The sequence below is a fragment of the Sebastes umbrosus genome, chromosome 14 (genome assembly GCF_015220745.1).
Source record: "Sebastes umbrosus isolate fSebUmb1 chromosome 14, fSebUmb1.pri, whole genome shotgun sequence".
Lineage (NCBI taxonomy): Eukaryota > Metazoa > Chordata > Actinopteri > Perciformes > Sebastidae > Sebastes > Sebastes umbrosus.
The window spans coordinates 26161585-26176561 of NC_051282.1; the positions used below are offsets into that span (position 1 = coordinate 26161585).

The 14977-nt window shown below is 35.3% G+C and overlaps 3 protein-coding genes across 8 annotated transcripts in view; 2 read left to right on the forward strand and 1 right to left on the reverse strand.

Moving 5' to 3' along the window:
- Window positions 1-88: 88 nt before the first annotated feature.
- On the reverse strand, window positions 89-2507 carry LOC119502531 (neuropeptide B-like). The gene is made up of 2 exons (XM_037793587.1): window positions 2190-2507; window positions 89-494 (listed from the first exon to the last, which is right to left on the reverse strand). Exons 1-2 carry the CDS (start codon window positions 2445-2447, stop codon window positions 366-368), a joined length of 387 nt encoding a protein of 128 aa, XP_037649515.1. The 5' UTR covers window positions 2448-2507; the 3' UTR covers window positions 89-365.
- Window positions 2508-4196: 1689 nt separating this feature from the next.
- On the forward strand, window positions 4197-11347 carry LOC119502522 (B-cell receptor CD22-like). The gene is made up of 11 exons (XM_037793575.1): window positions 4197-4710; window positions 4786-5130; window positions 5214-5471; window positions 6402-6659; window positions 6879-6972; window positions 8530-8584; window positions 8911-9041; window positions 9124-9185; window positions 9268-10263; window positions 10531-10635; window positions 10797-11347. Exons 1-9 carry the CDS (start codon window positions 4662-4664, stop codon window positions 9279-9281), a joined length of 1266 nt encoding a protein of 421 aa, XP_037649503.1. The 5' UTR covers window positions 4197-4661; the 3' UTR covers window positions 9282-10263; window positions 10531-10635; window positions 10797-11347.
- Window positions 11348-13937: 2590 nt separating this feature from the next.
- The window catches only part of rnf213a (ring finger protein 213a), a 37692-nt gene continuing 36652 nt past the window's right edge, over window positions 13938-14977 (forward strand). For 2 of the 6 annotated variants that reach the window (XM_037793542.1, XM_037793547.1), the window contains exon 1: window positions 13944-14134. The gene's annotated coding sequence lies outside the window, so the exon portion shown is untranslated. Of the gene's footprint in view, window positions 14252-14977 lie in introns of all 6 variants that reach the window. The other 4 variants (XM_037793548.1, XM_037793545.1, XM_037793543.1 and 1 more) reach the window with 4 other exon arrangements.

Genomic DNA, 14977 nt, shown 5'->3' on the forward strand with positions numbered 1-14977 from the left:
TGACGTTCATGTTGATTTAGTTATCGTCAGTGTAGATAAGTAAACTCATGTTTACTTGTGTTTAGCATTCAGTAATTTCAACAAGAGGTTGCAATATGATTCATTTATTAATGAAAACTCAGATCAAATATGTACATTGATACATTTACAGCTCAAAGTTGTATGACGGGTTTATCATAAAATCAATAAATACATTGGTGAAATGGTAAATGAAAAGTAGCATATCTTCCATTTAGTGCAGCATTAGTGTTAAACTTAGAGAAATGTACAGTTTTTTTTTTTTAAATGTCACGCCTTCAAGAAGTAGGCATCTTCATCTTCGTCATCATCATCATCATCCAGCCCAGTTGTTGGCTTCACTGCTCTCAGTCTCCTGCACAGTCTGCAGAGTCCAGAGTGAGGAAGACGTCCGCTTTGCACTTAAATGAACCTTGGATTTCCTGGAAGAGTTCGCAGCTCTGCAGGTTTGGTGTAATGTCTTTGATGCAAACTGGCTGTTTGGAGAGAAACAGACAAATGTTGTAGTTACAGTAGAACAATTTAACCTTTAAGTTCATGTTTGATATTCCTGCAGAGAGTTTATATGGACCTCATCTCAATAGTTTATCTGTGGTCATGTCATAACAGCACAATGACAACTAAGTACACTTGCTACTTTATACTCCACATTTCAGAGGGAAGTACTGCACTTTGTATTGTATATTTGTGACAGTTGTACTAACTAGTAATTTTGCAGATTACGATTTTAAATATACAAAACATGAAGTTAGTTTATAAAATGGGATGCATTATTACAGATTAAATTGCCCAAAAGTATGTAAAGAAAGACACCCCAGCTGGTCTGGGTAAAAGAAATCTACAGATGCAAATAGACAAAGTAGTAAAATAAAAACCTAAATGTGTATTTTTGATGTTTTCTGTCCATTAGTCTGAAAGAAGACATGTTATGGAAGCAAAATAGCCTCAAAATTGACCAGAACAATGTTTTTACTAGTGTCTCGTCTTAAAAAGTAGTTAAAATGAGCTCGACCTCCACCAGCTACATTAACAGGCTTCACTTATGACTCACTTATGAATATAATGCATAATAATTGAATCTGACAGGGGTCGTTCTGCTGCGTAATGAGCACTTTTTCCTACTAATTTTGAATACAATATGTATATTGTTGTGGCTACTTCAGTAAATGATCAGAATACATCTTTATCTTCATATAAATCTGGCTTTCTTTACAATGTATACAGTGATGCATAGTTTCAGTGGTGCTGACTGGACAGCTCCTCCTGACTGAAGTGATCACGACTCCAGAGGATCTGAATTTATAATCTTTTTCTGTTAAGAACTATGGATTAAAAATGTTCACGTTTGCTATGTTTGAGCTTCCATAAACATTCTGTCAAAGTTTTAATGTAATGTTTTAAATTTGTGTAATCAAAATCATAAATCTTTTTAAATGTTGGCTAAACTGTAACAAAAAAGATGGGGGATATCTTTAGAGAGGGAAGTCTTACATAAGGATGGTGAATAACTCTAAATTCAGTGTAATGTGGATTTATGTTGAAAAAAAATATTCATCCTTCCTGATAGCATCCCACAAAATGTCCATTATGAAGCTCAAAATTCATCTTTTCAAATCAGCTACATAGACGACCTTAAAACCTCTGGTGAATACACAACAACTTTCAAACAAATGTGTTATCAAATGTGTTCATGTTTTATATGACACATTTGTCTGTAACACAGTTGACAAAATAATGAATCAAATGTTTATTTTCATTAAATATTTAAAAAGTCATTAGAGCTTAAGCTTGGCAATTTATGAATTTAGCACATTTAGGGGGTATATTATGGTAACAACTAAATTATTTATCAAAAAAGAAAACTTCTCTTTTTGCTTGACATTAAATGAAATGTAACCCTAATTATAGAATGACTCTTATACCTTAATACTATTCTACATTCTAAACTCACAATAAAGTACAATATTAGACAATAATTGCGTAAAATCTGAAATATTCTTAAAGTATTCTCTTGTTTCCAGTCTGTTATTTCCAAGATAGCTGATGTTTTGTAATTTTAAGGGAAATTCAATATTCAGGTTAAACAATTAAACTGATTTCTCTCTTGCACCATGCGTAATGCGTAATGGAGATGCCAGCCAACCCATTACGCGTTGATTAAAACGACTCACCATCGTCTTCAGGATGAAGTTCTGCGAGGTGAATTCAGGAAACACGTTGTTGGTCGCAGCCTCTTCGCTGTCTGTCGGGTCCACCTCGGCTCTCCGGACGTACGGTGACCTCCGGATACCGGACAGCAAGCCGGACGCTCTGCCCACCGAGTAGTAGCTCGGACCGGCCACCTGCTTGTACCAGGCGTCCGTCGGACTGCAGGACACCAGCAAGGAGACGAGCACGATGGGGAGCAGGAGTTTAGCAGAGATCTCCATGTTGAGCACTGAGGAACCTCTGACTGGATGGATGGTCCTCCTCTTTATCACTGCTCACTGCTCCAGTCTTTATAGAGGGACGCTGTCATCATCCTCTCTCTGGAGGGGGTGAGAGTCACACACACACACACACACACACACCTCAGAGAAATCCACTCCTCCTCTCTGAAATATCTGCTCATCCTCAACGTTTGAGATAAATGTTGACCTTAAAAAGCATAAAATTCTCTCATAAAATCTTATTTTTAATTGTGAACTAATCCAATGAAGGTCTGATAAGTCTCCATGTTGTCCTGAAATTAAATAAGGCAGGTAAATATAACTGTGCAATATGCTGCCTTCCACTGTGTAATTGTCTGAAATATATTAATTATTTATTTGTTTAAATATTTTTGAGAGTTACAAGTTCTTTTAACATGGTAATGGAGCATATATACTGTATATTTGTATTCTGGGGGTATCGTTCCTATGCAGAGGGTAGTTTAGTTTATTTATTGACTACACTGAGGGCGTTTTATATTTTAATAATTTATTTATTTATTGTGTTGAGTTGAATGTGCTACCTATTTTGTACTGTAATTACCTTGTGCCTTTTCAACAACTAACAACTCCTGAGACTTTTATTCAATTCACAGAGATTTATAGAATAAATATTGTCACCGTTAAAGAGGACCTATTATGTTAATTTTCAGGTGCATACTAGTACTTTGGATTTATACTAGAACATGTTTACATGCTTTAATGTTCAAAAAACACCTTACTTTTCTCATACCGGCTGTGCTGCAGCACCTCTTTTCACCCTCTGTCTGAAACGCTCTGTTTGAGCTCGTGACCCCTGTGCCGAAAGCCCAGTCTGCTCTGATTGGTCAACTGGCCCACTCTGTTGTGATTGGTCAACCGTACCAAACTCTTTGGTGTCCGCTCCAGCTCCAATCTAATGCCAAAGTAGCCGCAAAGCAGGTATTATGCAAATGTATTACTTGGGGACATCACCATGTTACAGAAGCAAAGGCGGGACTTCAAGCGAGGCGTTTCAGGCAGTTCAGGAGCAGCGTTTCTGTGTGGGAGAGTAACTTCCTTTGGCGTGAACTTTGTAACTTTGCAGACCTTTTACATGACACACTACAGGAAAACGGAAAAAGCACAAAAGCTGACTAAGTCCTCTCTGAATTACTCATGTGAAAGTGCTCCCAGCACGTGCACAGAGGTGACTCATACAGACAATGTAACAGAAAAACAAATAGCATGAGAGTACCTGCATGTTGCGGCGCTATTGAGAGGAAATTGCATCAGCGTTTCTTGTGTACATCACTGTTTCTGAACTTTTTCAGTCAGCCCAAAGCTAATTCCACATTCACAATATTTTACATTGTCTTATAGTTTAAACAACAACTAGTTACACTGGATAGGGTCATTTCTTCACCACCTACCAGAGATGGGGACACTGTGACCTGAAACTTGGACTTGGACTTGCAAAAAATGACTTGTGAGGGTTTGAGAGGCTAGAGGGATGTGTTAAATTACAGTAGATTATAAACTGTCGTTATACAATTCGGTTATTGAAAAAGGTTATGGTTACTTTACTTTAAAAGAAAGTTTTCATTGTTTATTTTGTATTCGTATTGCATTGCAACAGCCTGTTTAAAGTGATCATATACCAAACTAATCAATGGTGGCGTGCTAATAGATAAAGGAGTGATGATGCCGTGATCTAAGCAGATGCAGCAGATGATACAACGATCATTACAACCATAAGAGATTTGAGACTTGACTGATCTCTTCCACCAAAAGTACAAAATGGAAAATAAAAAAAAATAAAACATACAAAATGCTGAAACAGCTATTCACCAATAACTGTAACTGGATGTTGTGTCAGTGTGACAACTCTGATATGTGCTTTCACCACAACAAAGCTACATAAAACTTGCACAGGACGCGTGTTTTCTCCATTTAGGGACTGGTTCGACTCTTTCAAACAGTAAAAAATCTTTGATACATGTGACCTGCTTTCACAAGCCGGAACTTTGTTAGGCGACCAAGGCCTTACTTTTTCCATTACAGGAAGTTGGGTTTACAGTACATCGATCAAGACGAAGCAGATGAAGAAAAGGAAATACTCGTTCACTTTGTATTTTGAGTCCATCAAGAAGGAGCTTTTTTACAAACATTTTAGAATTGATTTCAACTTTGATGACTTGATTTTTAACTGGAAACATGCAAAATAGAAACTTGACATGGACACTGATGTCTCTGTTTCTGGCTGGTAAGTACAACATTTACATCTCATTATATGTTTTTTTAAAACAATACAAATTTTGAATTAATCCGTCTCTTTCAGGTGTTCTCTGCAATACATGGAAAGTGGTTTATCACCAGCAACGTATCTGTGCAGTGAACGGCTCGTCTGTTGTCATTCCTTGTTCATTTTACTATCCTGACGACCACATAGTGGAGAAATGCATGTGGGCTCATGTAAAGTGTCATCATCATCTCAAGAGCTGTTTAATTTCTGAGAGGAACTTAAACCCAAGATTTCAGTATATCGGTGACAGACAACACAATTGTTCTTTAAAAATACACCAAGTGGAGCGTAAAGATGCAGGAAAATATGCCTTCAGGTTTACAACTAACTCCAAAGAGGGCAAATGGACTGGTAGAAATGGCCCAATATTAAAGGTTGCTGGTAAGTTTTCTTTTTCATAATATAGTTGTGAAACTTCAATTTGTAAAATTTGAAAGTGAAACAGTACTTCTCCGCTCTTTTAGATTCGAACGTTTCCGTGACAAACCCAAATGGAAACAGAGCAACGAAGGAAGGCGACTCTGTGAATCTAACCTGCTCTAGAGGCTGTGATGGCGGTGATCTTTCATCTGCTTTCACCTGGTTTAAGAATGGAGAACCTATAAATGAAGGACCTGCACTTTATTTAAGCAACGTGTCCTCCACAAACTCTGGAAACTACACTTGTTCTCTGAAAACACACACAGGAACAACTTCAGGAGTCATAAATATTGATGTCGAATGTGAGTATTGGAAGATCAACACTTTAGATAATGAGAATTGATTGTTGTTATAGTTATAGTAATAGTTGGCAAACTTGGAACTAGGAATCTTTTCCCTTTTGGGAAATATGTTTGTGTCCTTTGTATTTTAATTCAGTACTTTTACAGAATTGTTAAAGATCTATAAGTTAATAAAAACAGTTTTTATCACAGAATATTTGTTTGAATTTTTTAAACAAGAGTAATTATCACTGTAGATACTCCGTTAACTAACAGAAAAGTTAGATATAGACAAAAATTGTCTTTTTCTCTTTTTGTTTTTACTGTAGGTAAACCACAAAAACAGACATTTTAATGTTTTATAATTACAGGACAAAGTCCGGGTAATGAGCTGCCAGTACATTTAGTTCAGTTATTTTACCTATTTATTTAACATTTGCAGTTTTTATACTGTAGGTGTACTATTAAATAACAGAAAGTGTCCTGTATTTTCTCGATATGGATTAAATAATAGAAAATGTCTTTCTTGTTTTTTACTGTTGGTACACCATTAAATAATAGAATATATATATATATATATATATATATAGTTGTTGTTTTTTACAATAAATACACCATTAAATAATAGAAATATTCAGTTTTTTTAATGATAGATAACCAATTAAATAATAAAAAATGTTCATTTTCTTTACTATAGATACATCATTAAATTATAAAAAATAATCTGTTTTTTTTATTATAGATACACTATTAAATTATAGAAAATATATATATTTTTTTTAACTGTGGGCACATTGTTAATTAATACAAAATTTCTGTTTTTTAATTAAACAAAGTCTGAGTTGAGCTGCCAATACTTTTTCTGTTATTTTACAGATTTCTTTTGCTTAGCATGTACCAGTTTGAGAGTTTGCCACATGATTTCTCTGACAGTTAACAGTTTTCTTTCAGATGGCCCCAAGAACACATCAGTGTCTGTCAGACCATCGACAGAGGTAGAAACCAACAGCAACGTCACCCTGATCTGCAGCAGCCATGCAAACCCCCCAGTGGAGAACTATACTTGGTTCAAAATACATGATGATGATGATATTATGGATGTTGGACACCAGCCTGTGTTCTTCCCTGGTGATGGTGGCCAGTATTTATGCAGCGCCACCAACAAACATGGAAGCCAAAACTCCTCTGTTGTGACTTTAACGATTAAATGTAAGTAATATTGTTGATATTGAAAAATAATGATAATAACTGCACATCAGCCATGTGTCAGGATATGCATGAACAGATATTTATTTATTTATGTCAAAATGTCATTCACAGACTAAGAAAATGGACCCCAAACAGAACTTTGGGGTTAATTGAATTAATCACTTCTGTTAATTATGTTGGGTATTAAAACAGCTCTAACACTCTACCTTTATTTTACAGCATATTGGGCAACATTCACCAGAGATGTACTCATCATTGCTGCTGTTGCTGTTGCTGTGCTTCTGATTGTGATCACGGTTATCGGTGTCAGAAGGTAAGCTGTATTTAAAGCCTGTTTCAGATATGTACCCCTCCGGTGGCGGAAGTAGATGCTTCAAGTAGTAATATTAAATACTTATTTACAAGTAAAAGTCCTGCATTCAAGTTGTACCAAAGTAAAACTATTTAAGTATTATCAGAAAAATATTATTTTAAGTATCAAAAGTAAAAAATACACATTATGCAGAATGGACCCTGTCAGGGTATTAGACTATTACACAATATTGATTTTAACTTCAGATAGATTTAAAGGTCCCATATTGTAAAAAGGGAAATTTTTGTCTTTTTTATTATAAAGCAGGTTTAAGTGCTATATAAATACTGTGAAATCGAAACGCTCAATCCATGGAGAAATACACACAGCCCATATTTAGAAACTGAAACAAGCTGTCAGGAATTTTGTAATTTTGTGATGTCACAAATATACAATATTTAGACCATTTCACAGTTTTAAACGTAAACATACTAAATGTGTTACAGTTTATTTCCTGTTGCAGTGTATGTGAATGAAATCAGCTGACAGGAAGTAAACATGGACCCAAGCTGTTGCCTAGCAACATAATTCTGTTGAGATGAGCTAAAACGGAGCGTTTCAGCAAGAGGGTAAATACAGGCACATTATATTAGACAGTACGAGGAAAAATAAAGTTTTTTTTTTACATTAATGCATGTAAACATGTTCTAGTAGAAACAAAATTACAAGTGTGAACCTGAAAATGAGCCTGATATGGGACCTTTAAGTAAGCAACTTTTAAATGTTGTAGCTGGTTGAGATGGAGCTAATTACTTATTATATTGTTTGGTAGTTTAATCAGTGGTGATGCATCATATTCATAAAGGTGTCATATACTGTACAGTATGTAAAATGTTAAAGGCCCTGCACACCTGTACTGTAGTCCAACCACGCAGGTGTTTTCACTTATGTTGCCTAATTAGTGCAGCATTGCTCCACCTAATGTACACCTGCCTAGAGGTCCAATCAGCCAGAGTCATTGAAAACAGCTGTGTGGGTGTGCAGAGCCTTTAATCTGCAAAGCAATTAGTAGCCCAACAGTGTCTGTGAAATACATGTAGTGGAGGCTACAATATTGCCCTCTGAAATGTAGTAGAGTAGAAGTACTCGCTCTCTGCTCCTCACTCCATCTTGCCAAATAAGCAAGCATGCAGCTCATACCGTAAATGTTCTTGTTACTATATGTCTGAATAAAGCTGTGAGTAACATTAACATAAACATCACCTATGGCTGACTGAAAAAAAGCCCATCACTTTAACAGATGGGTGAAGCCATCAATGTCATAAATATAAACATATGCATACAAATACAGACGTTGATATTAAATGAAGTAAGTAATTGACCCTCAGATTAACTGAAGTCTCGACAGCAAAAGACGCCGTGGATCAAAAGCATCTTCTGGCTTTCGTTAAACATGGCCTGATGTGTCAGAATTTATGACCACAAATAAGATCCTTGCAACGTGTTATTCATTGCTCAGGCGTCTGCTGTTGTATATAATGTTATGTCTTATGTTGTGATTCTGTTTATCTGTTTCAGACTCCACAAAAAAAGAACGTGGACATCAAACAGCGACAGTGAGGAGGACATACAGGTGACCTTTCGTGTCCTACATCCTAGACAGTACACTCTAGTCTATATTACAATTAGAGCTGTTGGTTTCACAGATTATCTGCAACTGAAGCAGGTGAAAGACAAGTCAAACCCACATCCTACTGTAAGTCTAGCTGACAGATCCCATGATGGGCGTCAGATGCAAGAACGCAGAGGTTGTTGTTGTTGTTGTTGTTGTTGTTGTTGTTGTTGTTGTTGTGTGGGTGAAACAGGAGCTCATAATAGAAACATAAAGGCAGATTTTTATGTGAGAGGAGGACATTGTTCTACACAAACTGAACTGTATTTCTTTATGCTTGTATGCAGAATACAGACTACGTCAACTGGCTCGCCTGTGACAATAACCAATCACAAGAGGGGAATCAGCCTGAGGGAGGAGGAGAAGAGGTCGTCTACACATCTGTATACTTCAACAATAACAACAAAAAGTCAAACATGTGAGATGTTTTTTCACTTCATTTCATCATTTCTTGCATTTGGAGGCACTTTAAATGTACTGATGGACTGTCTCGCCTGTAGGGAGCAGCAGATGGACTCCCACAGTGATGATGAAGATGTGACTTACATCACAGTGCGTGCAGGTACAACTCCGGAAATACTTACAGATTTAATGAAAGATTATTTGCATAAAACAGCTAAACATTTTTGTTCTTTTTTTTTCAGGAACCAACTGTTGAACCCTTCATATATTGAGCCGCCCTGATTTGACAACACACACCGCGGTTTGCAGTAATAAGTGTGACACAGTGTTTTGAGGGTATTTTTTGGTTGATTTTAACAGATCTGTAAAATGTACAAATGCATTGCAGTAAAGATACATATTATAATCCAAACAAGAAAACATGAAAATATCAAAAGCAACACATTTGAACACATCTTCCTCAATAACTCAAAAGAAAAGATATCATAAAGAGTCATCAACCAAAACAGAGTTTTTGTTTTTTTTTGCATATTTTGTGCATATTTGGCGTCTCCATGAAGGTACAAATTAACGAAAAGCTTTAAGAGATGTTAAGAAATTGGCTTTTGGAACATTTAAAATGAAGTCAGCCATCAGCCTGCGCTCTCTGTGTGGCTTGGCATCAGAAAGTAATCTAATGGGAAATTAAAGATGCTGTTCAGGGAACTGGTTCGTGAATCATTTCTCTACTGTTGCAATCATTTTGTTGGCTGTGCGGGTATTTATTCATAAGTTGAGTGTGGCATTTAATTGTTCTCCTCTTCTCACAGAAGGATGAAGTCTGCTGGCAACCAAAATTAATGTCAAATGATCAAACCTTAAAAAAACATAATTGTGTGTTTTAATGCATGTTATTGTATTTCTTCCCTCTGGGGCATGGATGTGCACACACTTTCTGGTGCTGCGTGTTTTACAAATCACATAAACTCCTAATTTGTGCTTTTGGCACTGTGGAAATGAATTTACTTTTGGTAGTCGTTAATTCCTGAGCATCTCAAGAGTTGTCTAAAATCATGTTCCCAACTGTAAACCTGTGCTACAGGATCGCCATCAGAAGGTAAGCTGTATTTCATCACTATATCACTATTACATCTCACATACAACGATCGTGTGATGATGCTCAAAAGTCTGTTTATGTGTTTCAGACTCAAGAAAGAAGGACCAGAGCACCAGAGACTGAATGTGAGGAGGACATACAGGTGATTATAGACTATTTCAAAGTTATTATGGTTCTAATGTGTTCTCATTTTGTACGTGAACTAGAGCAGTGCGTTACAGGTTAAGCTCTGAGGTTGTCTGCAAACAGGTTAAGCAGGTTATTAGAGGCAAGTTGAACCCACATCCTGAGGTTGTTTTTGTTACGTAGGTAGAAGGTCACGCAATAGTTTACAGTAGAAACATAAAGGGACTTCTGTGAATGTTAGAGCAGGATATTGTTCTACACTAATTAGTCATTTGTTATTCAGAACACAGACTACGTCAACCGGCCTGTTTGTGACAAAAGCTATAGAGAGCAGCAGCACTAAAACACATCTGCAACTGTTGACTTTTACCCAGAGAGGAAGTCAAAGGTGAGATATTTATTTACTGTTACAGATGTTTCAAATCATAATTTATGTTGCATTAGAGGCACATGTCATCAACTGGATCATCTGCAGGGAGCAGCAGATGGACTCCCACACTGATGACTAAGGTGTGATTTACAGCATTTTTTTCCGTCTTTCATTTTCAGGGACCGACTGCTGAACCCTTCACATATTGAAACTTGAATTTGACAACGAGCACATGCTGTTTCGCAGGAACAGGAAACAAAATGTGCCAAAATATCACAAACTTTTACAAAAACACATTTTCTCCTATCAACACTAAGTCTTGTTGATCAAACTGAAGGAAGGTCACCGTCACAAGAGTCAACTGGATGTTCAGTGAAGGTTTGCAGTTGAAGATTAAGATCAACACTGAAGGCAAATAACCTGTTTAACCTTAAGAGACCCACTTAGACCCATTTTTGTCTTTTTTTAGGCGGGTCTTTAGGGGGAGATAGCAGGTCAACAGTAGATGTCACGTAGAAGTGGTGTACATAATCTGAAAGCTGAGAACCTGAAGATTATAATTTGAGATGCAGCTCAGTCAGACTAGTTGTTCCAGTCATAAATCAGGCTCTGAACATAATGATAGAAGTATATGATAGTGTTTGCAATTTTTGGATTGATACCATTTGTTACACAGATTTGGTGCTAAATTTAAACATTTATTACCACTCGAGAATTGATCAAAATGATCAATAATCCCTCCAAAATACCACGTTAAGACATCAAAACCTTGAGGAACACCATAGAAAAAGCCATGCTGTGATTTGGGATCAAAATCTTTTGACATTTTGAGATTTCTGCAAGAATTGCATTTTTTGGCAATTAGATAGCAAGCATTTCTGTTCTGGAAACTGCTCAGAAACCCCCTTATTATCAGTCTACATAGGAAAGCCTTCCATCCTCTAAATGCCCTAGGTCTCTAGTTTGTGGCTGTGAAGTTTCATGAGGCTGTGATTATCCTAGAGGTTACCAGAGGTCGTTTTATACAGTGAGGTCAAGTTTAAAAAAAGAAATATTCCCGCGGGTCTCAAAGGGGTCAATGACTCATGCATTACCTTGTTTCACATTCACTTTTAGTTCAGTTTTCACCTGAAAAATGTCTTTTTACTGTTTCGCTGTACAATATTTAAGTTTTTATCTCATTTGTTTATTATATGTACATCTCACACAAATGTCTGTATTTAATATATTTCACATATTTCCATCTGTTGACGGCCTGTTAAACCTGTTGCAATTCCTGTATATAATATATTTTAGTAAGCTACTCCTTATAACCTCAGGAACTAAAGACACAGATTGAAAATTAACTGTCAAAACCACAAAACAAGAGCATCTATAATTTGTAAAACACAGAGCGCCAGAAAGCAACTTAAGTAGGGAAGTACAATAACATGCATTAAAGATATAAATCTTACCTTGTGCTTTTTTTTTCTTCTCTTTGATGAAACCCTTTAGATATGTTTAAACAGTTAACACCCTCCAAACAGCTTCTCTTACTCTTATTTCAATAGAATCCTCTTCTGCAGTTTTATTTTTAACTTTACTCGAGCATGCAGGTTTTTGTCAGTACATGTTTTATAAAATATTTTTTTTGCAATAGGACCACAGGACTCTCCATTTTTTTTTGCATTGTGAAGACAAGTTTCAATACCTAGTTTGGATCTGACAGCCTGAATGTAACACACTCCTGACCCTGGGAGTGCAGTCCGAGTAACCATGGTAACGTAGCAGTACAAAATGAACCTGAAGACGCTCAAGGTGTTTCAGCAAGATGACTTAGGTGACTAATTGTTTTTTAGAGCACCGCTTCCACTTGTGAATTCCTTTAGTGGGTGCAGGTGTCTGGTTGAAATAATAATAAAAAACCTGAGTAGTCCCTGCACTCCATGGCACATTTTTACACAAAACTTCCACATTATTCTGCCCTCTGCTGACACTTTAAGAGAATAGCATCCTAAAACAGATAAAAAAAATAAAAATACAGTGACCAACACACAACCTTCCTCAATAGAGAAGTGGGAGTCATGTGAGAGCTGTAGAGTGGCACAGCTCTTAACAGTATGAAAGGTCATCCCACATCACAGGATGTAACAATAAACATCTGCAGCATGTTCTCCTTTACTGAGAATTTACAGCAACAGGAGAGTGTGGATCTCCTTTCTCACAGAAAACAACACAGCACAAAGTAACATACATATTTGTTTTAATGTGACAATAACACAAATTCAATTTAACGCCATTGATTTCTTAAAGGCAACTTGCAATTTTTAGGTTGCAAACTTACGCTAAATTTTAACGAGGAAAAACTGGCACGTCCATTCTCAAAGTTTTCCCTTCTGCATTTAAAAAAAAAATATATATATAAACATATTTTAATAATAATAATAATAATAATAATAAATTAAGATAAAATAAAAAATTAAGTTAAATAAAAAATTATATATACATTATTATTGATTAGTGTCAAAGAAGATGTTATTAAAACAGAAATGAGAGTTAGTTATTACTTAATTAGTTAATACTTCCCACACATGTGCATGAAAACTCCCCAGTCCAGAAAAACACCAGTATAAGTAAAGCAAGCATATTTATATATATATATATATATTATATTATTATTATTATTATTAATAATAATAATAATAATAATAATAATAAAATATGTTTTTATTTTATTTAAAAAAATGAAATAAAAACATATTTTATTATTATTATTATTATTATTATTATTATTATTATTATTGTTAATAATAATAATAATAATAAAATATGTTTTTATTTTATTTAAAAAAATGAAATAAAAACATATTTTAATAATAATAATAATAATAATAATAATAATAATAATAATAATAATAAATTAAGATAACATAAAAAATATATATATAGACATAATTATTGATAAGTGTCAGAGAAGATGTTATTAAAACAATAATGAGGGTCTCAATTATTGGATTAGTACTTCCCACACATGTGCATGAAAACTATATATACACACACAAGCAAGTTTTCACTTAATGTTATAAAAATAAAAAATAAAAATATTTTATCAATAATAATAATAATAGTAATAATAATAAATTAAGATTAATAAAAAATATATATAAATAATTATTGATTAATGTCAAAGAAGATGATAATCAAAACAGTAATGAGAGTCCCAATTATGAGTTAGTACTTCTCCACACGTGCATAAAAACCCCCCAGACAGTCCAGTAATACACCAACATGAGTCACTTAGAAAGTTAACTTTATTTAGTTAGTTGACGCCCATTTCTCCCAAAACGAAACTTTACAGCAGATACAGGAAATGAAAATGACAGCAGCAGCAGCAGCAGCAAGTCTGATGTGACTCTGTTGGTGTTGAGCCAGTGTGCATCAGTAGGTCCAGCAGCAGCAGCAGCAGCAGCAGCAGCATGGATGACTTCTGAGCTTCACCTCCTGCTGCTAAACCCAACAAAAGGTCAGCACGACTCAGGTGAGCTCAGGTGCTATGTTTGTTTACTGCTGTGCAGAAGCTAGATAACAGACTGTGACAAATTAGCAATGAACTAATCTTATTAATCTGGAGTAGCTGTCATGGTGCACTTTTAGAGTAAGTATGGGTTTAAATATGATGTCATTTGGTGGACACCTGGCTTTACACCTGCACATTTATAGTCTGGAAAGTGAGCTAACACACCAGCTAGTTAGCTAACTGGTGCGCAGCTCAATAGTTTGACTGTTAGTAAGATAGTTAGCTAACTAAATGTAGTTAGTACTTATTTAGTGAGCTGTTAATACATGTTTTAGTAATACTGTGATAGTAATGGTAGTACTACTGTGTGTTTGTGTAGTTAGTATTCTCAGTTTTGCTGTTGTCGAAGACGTTAGAGCATGATGGGTAATGTAGCATGTGACGACACAGGAAGAGAGTTTAAGATACTAACATGTGATTGGCTGAACTGTGGAGCCAAAGATCTTTTCTTTAAAAAGAGGTCTCACTCGGTGCTTGAAAAACGTGGTCCAACCTTAATATGTAAATACCCCTGCACACTAATATTACCACTAATAATACATTATCCTTCTTTAATAATGTTTTTTTTTAAGTGTTATAAGATTTAGTTTGGAGCACAAATACACAGTGATTTTGTATAATTAAGTACAAGTCTATCTCCTGCAATTTTCTTTGCATTTTTCCTGCATATCAATATATTACCACAGTAATGATTTACTGACATGAAAATTACTTTTTCATATAAAATAAGTAAATATTTTATTGATAGGCAAGTTTATTTTTTCTACTTAGATTTTTTCTTCTTTTAACTAGTTTTAATCAGTG